An 8,932-nucleotide genomic window follows, 5' to 3' on the forward strand; every position below is an offset into this window, starting at 1 on the left:
AATAAATATATATATATATATATATATTTCCTCATTTTTAAATAAGTAGACATTACAAACATAGACTTCCCCGGCGGATTCTCTCTTTTTCTCCTCAACCTACAAGAGGGATTTAGCAACATTTCAGCAGTTATCACTCCCCAACGCCAGGTTGTTATTGTAGTAAATTTGGCAAGAAAATGGGGACAGCGGGAGTAGCTAGTATATGATAAATATATGAAATGGTAAGAAAGGGAGCAATTGGCTCTATGCAACACCTAAGCTAGAAGGATGCAAGTGGGAACCACCACAGACAGGACATGTTCTGCAACTTGCCAAAAGAGAGGTACGAAAGGGAAAAAGGGCCTTTAAAGCAACAAAGATATGAATTGGAAGCAACTCGTGGTTCTTTCTTCACCTTCTCTTGCCCTTCAAAAAACTAGTTCGGATATCACACTCGAGCACCTTTCTGAGACGTTGGTTTTGTGTGTGGCTCTCTTTTCTTATCCCTACCTACAATGTCCTCCCTTCTTCATTATATAAATTTTGCGGGTATATCTCTTTCCTTCTTCCCTTTCATCTATTCATTTGAATGAAAGATAACACTAGTCACACAATAATAGTATGACGAGTCAAGGAAATGGATTACCGGAAGACAATTCTTGGCCAGAGCTTGAGTTACCTGAATTGCTAAGTATTGGCACCGTTAAAACTCTTCATGCAGCTATTGAAACTGATTGGGACTCCCTTCGTCGATCAGGATGCCAGACGGCAGCCGGAAGAGCGTCTTGGAAACACATGATACATGATCCGGTAGCAGAGCTGCTAGCCGGCGAGACGTACCTGAGAAGCATTTATGAAAAGATTAAGAAAGACAGGCTTAATAATGCCAGGGAGATTTCGGGGGTGATTCTTGCTGTTCGAACCCTCTGGATTGATTCGAAACTCGAGGCGGCACTCGATTCCTTTCATTGTGCCGGAGCTCAGGTGGTGCTGCTGGGTGCAGGTAATGTGTCGACCTTTTTGAATTTTATCCTACAGATAGTTTTGGTTCTGCATTTTACTAAAATGAAATGACATTGAGAAGATTTAATTTGAAGTGGTCTATTATATTATAGAAAATTGAACTGGGATCACCATTGCTAAACTATTAATATTTCACATAAAAATCAGCTTATGTTTCCCATATTTGATGGCGTATCAGTGTTTCCGATGTATGAATATTGTTAATGGGAAAAGGAAAAATTGACAATTGAGAATGAAACAACTGGACAATTCAGAATAAATATAATTTCGGAGTTGCTTTTCAAAATTGACAATTGGGAAAAGTTTCTAGTCTAACCACTAACTATACCAAATTCGCATTATGATAATTCACCCCGGCACACCATAGGAACAGGAAAATTAGTTAACACCGTAAAGTAAGTCTTAAGCCAAAATGCTATACTTACAAATGTCAGCTGTGTTCGTCAATTTCACCGGTGATCCATAAAATAACATCTTCCCATTGTAAAATATGTACCTGGATTCCAACTGCAACAGTCCTAATCCCACCTCCTTACGGGCATTATTTAATGTGACCAAGAAATATATGGCAAAGTCAAAAACAAAAATGGGTTTCAATAAATTTCAGCATCAACATAAAGACTAATATTCGTTAAATTTTAGAAATTTTGAGCCGCTGGAAAAAACAACCATTTTAGTGGTCACATTTTTGTTTTACTTATACGGAAAATATTGGTTAATTTGTCTAACACAGAGTAAATTTTTTTAATGATCACCCATATATGATATTGAAGCCCAAAAGTTTTAAATGCTCATAATCTTGTCCAAAATAAAGAGCACAAAAGTAGAGTCCATCTCAAACTTCGTTGCAGTTAATATGTAAACACAGTGAAAACCAGAAACTCTCCACATCTCCTGTTTTCGCTGTATCAGAGAAACAATTAAAACTATTAGAACATGCATAAATCTTTGAAATGTAGTTAGATTTGACCCCCTAATCTGTTTGTAAACTGCCAGCCAAATGATGAAGCGAAGTCCAAATGTAGTGAATGTATAAACTTCATCCTTCCTACAATAATTCAAGACTTATATATAATGAGTAAAGTTAATAAAAATGGAAGAAACACAAGAAACAAATATCAAAATTTTCAATAAATAAGATGAAAGAAGTTCTTTCTTACCTGCACAGGAATGGATGCAAGGGCATATCGCCTCAGCTGCTTGAAAGAAAGCAGTATGTTCGAGGTTGATTTTCCAGAAGTTTTGAAAGCAAAAACTGATATTCTTGAGGCAGCTGTGAATGCAATGGATGAGAAACAACAACCCATTTTGAAAGCCAAATCATTGAGTAGAGTGGCAGCTGACTTGACTGAAGATGACTGGCTTCAAAAGCTTCAAATATCAGGATTCGAGCCAAAGAAGAGTACAGTATGGATTTTGGAGGGTATCTTGTACTATCTATCACATTGTCAGGCTATGAAAGTACTTAAAATCATTGCCGAAAAGTGCCAGCTTACCCATACAGTTCTCTTAGCAGACTTCATGAACAAACAGGCAACAACACTATCTAGCTCCACTTTTCATTTCTACTGTGATTGGCCTGATGAATTACTCCCATCTCTAGGGTTTTCCGATGTTACTCTTTCTCAGATTGGTGACCCAGATGCTAATTTCGGATTATTGGAAGATCCACTAAATTTGTTCAATAAGTTACGCAGCTTACCTAGATCTATTCAAAATCACCCAGATGACGGTGCACCATGTGGCCGCTTGTATTTGTTGCAGGCCTCTGGTTCACCCAATCAAACAATTTCATGAGGCGAAGTTTCAGTAGAATACTTGATATACATATTAAAACTTGCACTTTCACATTATAGAGGTAGGTGATAAATCTTATGAGTGTCATTTACATGTTATCATAGACTTTATCATATTAAATGAGAGCAAATCATCCAGTTTGCAACTCTGAAAGACTATGAAGCATTAATAAAGAACAAAAATGGTTCACTTTACACTTACAAATGTCCTTTAACTTTAAGCAGTCATAATTGAACTGGTAGATTTCAACGAGAATGGGAGGAGCAGAACTTTTTTTGAGGCATAATTCTGCAACAATTCTAGTGTCTGGCAATCTTCAACTTGATTTAAAGGCATTAGCATAAAATGTGCGCCTATGTTACATGGTACTACCATGAAGAACTATAAGAAAACTAGCACGCTCTTTGTATTTCCAAAAAGATTCGACCAATGCAATTATAATGGATGATTGGATGATTTCCATATGTATGTTACCAACGCAAGAAGATAGAATAGTTCCATCCATTGCAAATACACATGAACCATTAAACTCTTCCATTTGCAATCCACAAATGCAAAACGATATTTACAAATTACAGAGAGTTCTTGACAAATGGAATGTGCTTCACAGCCTATTGTCTTTTCATTTTGTTATTTCATATGAATCAAAAAATATCGAAGAAAGTTGATGTGGATGGTGACTACTTATAAAAAAAGGTGCACTCTCTCCGATCTGGTGCACCTAAATATCTGGACTCCCACTGTAACATACATTTGTCAAGTTTTAGAAGATTGGCCAAAAATGAGAGGCTAAATGACCTGTCACCTAGAAACTTGGAACCATGTACATCAATTTTTTTTATATATAAATCAAAATTTTCAAGTTTCAATCGGACAACTTTGATATCATGTGATAGTGATGTATGCCAAAAAAACAAACAAAAAGCCTACAAACACGCAAACATGACATTGCATTACCGAGTGAACTATACAAGGTCTCCATAGAAGCCGTTATAAACAGCGCCTAAAATTGGTGATAAACAATAATGCACCTGTTTCACAATTCATTTGAGTTCATGTCCAAGAAGTGGTGGTTTAGGCCTTGCCAAAACTTAGTGCGATCAAAATTCAAGACAATTCTTGATACCCTGCTCAAAGTTGTTCAGAGAAGTTATTGCATCCTTAAGTCCAACACAACTCTTTGCCTGCTTGACAGTAAAATATGATACATAACATGTTATGATTCCGAATCAATAAATTTTCAAAAGTTTCTCAAATTTGAAGATTGATTTAGAAGAGCGTGATGTATGTTAATAAAACACTTGCCGTACATACCTGATAGAAGTTAGAGCAACATCCCCTTCTCTAGTCATGCCACTAAGAGATGTAAACAATCTGCATAAGAGAGGAAAATTTTACTGAATGAATCTGCTGAAATAAATTTTAAAATCTCTCAGGTCATTATCTCTCAGAGTTCCAGTCTTTTGATGTGTGCGAAGTTAAATGATTCCGAGATAATGGAGATATAAAAGAAACAACAGGCTAAGGATCAATCAACCAAATGAAAACATACTGTATAAGATCACTTAGTTTGGTGCCCGGCTTCCAACTTGATTGGATCTTTATCATCAAGTAAAGAAGATGCATTTTTCAGAATCAACTGGAATGTGCACACCTAAAAGCAAGAGTATGGAGATTGCATTTAATTTTCCTTTAAAAATGAAAAATATAAAATATCATCTATTAAATTGTTGGGACACCGTTTTCTCGCACTCAAGACGCAATAGAATTTTTAAATTTTAGTTTCAACGCTCGAAACTTTACTTGGGCATCGTATGCATTTAAACGTCCATAAGGTGTTTAGCATTGTTACCTTCGCGTAAATTATGTTGGACAGAGATAACCCTTCTTGTATCTCTCTTCGAACGGTTCTTTCGTCTTTGATCGTCAAACCAAGCCAACTATCAGAGACTATGTTCCTTATTTGAATTGCAATAGAAATCACAAACAATTTCTTCGTTGAGAATAGGACACCCAAATTTCATAAATCCAGAGTCTATACGGCGACACAAGGAAGAAATCTCGGCTGAATTTTTTTTCTTCAAAACTTGGGATGGGAGAAACTTGTTGGGAAGTGAAGAAGGAATTTTTGTTGTGTTTTTAATGTTACGTGTTATCCACCTTTGATAACCTATTTATTACAATATACAAGTTGTACACCACTAGGATTCCTAATCCTAGTCTCACCAAGACTCTTAATTTCATTAATTAAAATTCTCATATCATTATTATATCATTTTTTTTATTAATTTTGACAATATATGATCTATTTATAATATATATACATACACTTCTTTAAATCACCATATAAAGTATATACAAATATTAATATATTTCAACATGCACTTTTAATACATACATAGACATATTGATTTAAATTAAATAAAAATTATTTATTTTATTAATTAACTCCTTAGTTAATTAATTCTATAACCCTCTAGAATATTTTATGAGAATTTTGTACATGTTAGTAACCATTGCTACTAGTACTATTATTTAATTAGTAATTTCAAAATTCAATAAATAAATAATTGTGAGCTCATTATAACTCCGACCGACGATCCGACATCACTGATATACCAATGATACAAATTTTGTTCATATAATGAAAATTAAAATTTCGAATATCAAAATTTTCAATGTCCATGTTTGGCAATTGCAAGTTTTGTGAACTCCTTCACCAAAACAGGCAGTCCCACCTTCCTTACTCAACTAAAAATTAAGTCAACTTCAATTTCTTTCATCTTATGGAATCAACTTATAAACTCTTTTATAGGCTTTCTATTGGATCTCCATCAAACTTTAGTTGTCAATTTCATCTCTTTGAATTTCTCAACAAGAACACATAATCCAATACTTGTGCGACCTTCAATGGTTCAGTGATATAACTAGCTGCGGGTTCACATCTCCATGGGATTAGAATAACATTTATTTTTATTCGCGCTAACTCTAATTAGATTCATTCTCCTCATCAACACCTTGATTAAGAATGTCAGAGCTCATTTCTAAGTGCACCAATCAGATCATGGAAAAAGCGTCTAGTAGCATCCACCACTACAATGTATTTACTCCTACGTATTTCGAAACTATACTCAATCTCACCACTTGATTGCCCTCAATGAAGTCGGTAAACGAATCAAAGTGCATGCTAGTACGCAGAGCCTCTACATTGTCTCGGGTCTAAAGACTAATGGTGTACAACCATAATAGCGGACTATTCCACTCGATAAGTAATAACCACTTGGACAGTCTGAGAGAGAGTTGTTCGGTGAATTATCAAATGATCACTCATCTGTATGAATGGATATCTTTCATACCCTTATCAATGAAACATGACATTTACTTCACAGATACTAGTCTCAAGTTCAAGCAAAATTTATCCTTATTTTATGCGGTTAATTCGACTAGGAGCCTCTTTAGAATATATGTTACACTTTCTAATGAGTTTCATGGTCTTATGTGGAGAGAAACACTTCCTAATGAGTTTCATGGTCTTACGTTGAGAGGAAGATTTCATGGTACCTATTATATATTCAAGAACTTTATCTGTGATGTTTGCATTGGTATACAAATAAAATAAATGTCATAATCAGATAAAATCATAAAATATTATTAAAATAAAAATCGTTTTTACATCAGTGTCAGTAAACCCAAGCCACAAGTTGAGTTGATGGAAACCTACTCTTAACATAAACTTCGTCAACCTACATTTTCTCCTCACTTATAAGTTACCAGCAATCATCTTTTTCCAGCACTAAAGGATGTTTGTCCTTTCAATTAGTGAGCACTGTTATAAAATAGATCCACATATAATGGATAAAATCACATATTAAATCATATGAAAGTTGAAAACTAAGATTATCGAAGCCCTGGAGCCCAGATAACTGGGTTTTCTCAATAGTAAGCCAGCTCATATGCATACTGAAATTCTACTTCGCAATCAAAACATGGATAGTGGTCCTTGACCAGTTCCTGTTTTTTCGTGTTTTACTGAGTTGCATGAGTCTTCAACCACTGAGTCAGACGGCTCTTACAACATGTATGACATCTTATGCCACGAGCATAAATTAGAAATAATCATCCAGCAGTTTAACAAAGCTAAGCATCCTAATTCGGCGATCAACGCAAGAACATTTGCACCGACACTGGACAACACAAAAAATGTATTATCCGTATCAGTTTCTTAACGTAATATGAGCTTTGCAGTACAACAAACCAAATCGGAAACAAAAATTAATATCATAGTTCTGTAAATTTTAGAAAACAGCATACACACGATCCAAGATTGACTTCAAAACACAGAAATGATCTTTCAAAACCGAGGGTACAATAAACCATTTGGACAGGGAGAAAACAATATCTAATGACTTTCAAGGTTTAAATAACTGAAAAAAAGGAAGTTACCTCAACTCCAGTTTTGGATTGGAGTACAACAAAAGAATTCCTGTCCGGAGGGACACAATCTGCAGCGGCAGAGACAAGCAGCTTCTGAACCTCCTCCAAATCATTTTTGCTGAACTCTGCTTCACGCCCCGACAATATCAAATGCCAAAGTAAAATAAAACAAACAAACAAATGCATGAAAACAAAGTTACTTGATAAGAGGTAAGCAAATTGAAGGAAGTTGCGCGACGCGTCAACAAAAACTTGTAAGATTTTTTCTTTTGCGCGATTCCTTTGGCCCTGCTAATCATTTATTTTAAAAAAAAAGCAATAATCAAACTGGTAGAGTAATTTCATGCAAGTCAACGGTTGGCTAGGGAATTTATTGACTTAAGTGAAATAAACAATCTTTATTTTAATATAATTTAACTTTTTATGATCTTGTTATATTTTATCTGTATACCAATGCATACAGCATAGATAAAGTCCTTGATTATGCTTTAATACAAATGAATCGTAACTCGATGTTGAAACTCATTTGTAAACACTGCATATTCTAAATTCGTTCCTAGTCGATTCAGCCGCCTAAAACATGGATAAATGTCGCTTGAGCTCGAGACTAGTATCTGTGATGTTGTGTACTGTGTTTCTTGGTAAGGGCATAGAGATGTCAAAACATGCAGATGGGTAGTCATATGATGATTATACCGAACAACCCTCCCTCGGACTTTCCAAGTGGTTATCATTCATCGAGAGGATAAGTCTGTGGTTATGATTGTACACCATTAGTCCTTACGACCCGGGACAACACTGAGGCTCTATATGCTAGGGATGTGCTTTGACTTGTTTACCGGCTGCAGGAGAGTCATCAGGTGGCGAGGTTAGGTACAGTTACGACACATATAGGAGCCAGTGCATTGTAGTCAGGATTCACCGCTCACCTACGGGTGTGGATATCCTGTGTGATCTGATGAAATAATAGTGCATGGAATCTCTGGCCAGAGTATGAAATGTATGTTAGAGAAGGAGTTCTCAAATAGTACACGCGATGCCACTATTATAGTTATCACATAGTTATCGAATGAATATGCAACCCTCGATGAACCAATTGTTGCAGATTCGATCGGGATATATGAGATGAAGAGACCGTAATGTACGTTAATCATAATCGACTGGTTCTTGCAGGCACTATCAGTAATACCTAGGGGATCATGGGGCGATGCTACTAGACGCTCTTACCATGATCCGATGGGTGCAATCAGAGATGAGTTCTGACATTCTTGATCAAGGTGTTGATGAAAAGAATGGGGCTAACTAGGGTAAGCTCGAATAAAGGATTATGTCTTGAATCACAAAGAGTTGTGAACCCTCGGCTAGCTGTATCCCTGAACCATTGAGGGTCACACAAGCACTGGATCGTTTTTTTCCGTTGAGAGAATAAATTCAAGAATTTGAATTTATATTATTTAGTAAATTCAAGGAGTTGAATTTATAAAATTTGAGAATTTAATTTATTAAACTCAAATGTTGGGTTTATTAAATATTAAATTTTGGAGGTGATAAAATTCAAGGAGTTGAATATATAATTTAAATAATAAATTCAAATGTTGAATTTATAATGGATTTAATTTATTAAACTCAAAAGTTGGGTTTATTAAATATTAAATTTTGGAGGTGATATAAATTCAAGGAGTTGAATTTACAATTT

At 35.3% G+C, this 8,932-nt stretch overlaps 1 protein-coding gene and 2 long non-coding RNA genes across 4 annotated transcripts; 1 reads left to right on the forward strand and 2 right to left on the reverse strand.

Annotated features, from left to right (window-relative positions):
* The first annotated feature begins 567 nt into the window (after positions 1-567).
* On the forward strand, positions 568-2,831 carry LOC140808275 (uncharacterized). The gene is made up of 2 exons (XM_073165351.1): positions 568-985; positions 2,174-2,831. The coding sequence occupies exons 1-2, from the start codon at positions 604-606 to the stop codon at positions 2,800-2,802; spliced, it is 1,011 nt and encodes a 336-aa protein (XP_073021452.1). The 5' UTR covers positions 568-603; the 3' UTR covers positions 2,803-2,831.
* On the reverse strand, positions 1,781-2,639 carry LOC140808277 (uncharacterized). The gene is made up of 3 exons (XR_012112852.1): positions 2,502-2,639; positions 2,166-2,367; positions 1,781-1,908 (listed from the first exon to the last, which is right to left on the reverse strand). It is a non-coding gene; the product is annotated as an uncharacterized lncRNA (long non-coding RNA).
* LOC140808276 (uncharacterized) lies at positions 2,637-7,551 on the reverse strand. Of its 2 annotated transcripts, none has more exons than XR_012112850.1 (6): positions 7,437-7,551; positions 7,246-7,361; positions 4,355-4,456; positions 4,117-4,176; positions 3,834-3,986; positions 2,637-2,773 (listed from the first exon to the last, which is right to left on the reverse strand). It is a non-coding gene; the product is annotated as an uncharacterized lncRNA (long non-coding RNA). The 2 variants fall into 2 exon arrangements; XR_012112851.1 differs by having other exon boundaries at positions 4,351-4,456.
* Positions 7,552-8,932: the final 1,381 nt, after the last annotated feature.

The sequence above is a fragment of the Primulina eburnea genome, chromosome 12 (assembly GCF_022965805.1).
Source record: "Primulina eburnea isolate SZY01 chromosome 12, ASM2296580v1, whole genome shotgun sequence".
NCBI classification, from domain to species: Eukaryota; Viridiplantae; Streptophyta; class Magnoliopsida; order Lamiales; family Gesneriaceae; genus Primulina; species Primulina eburnea.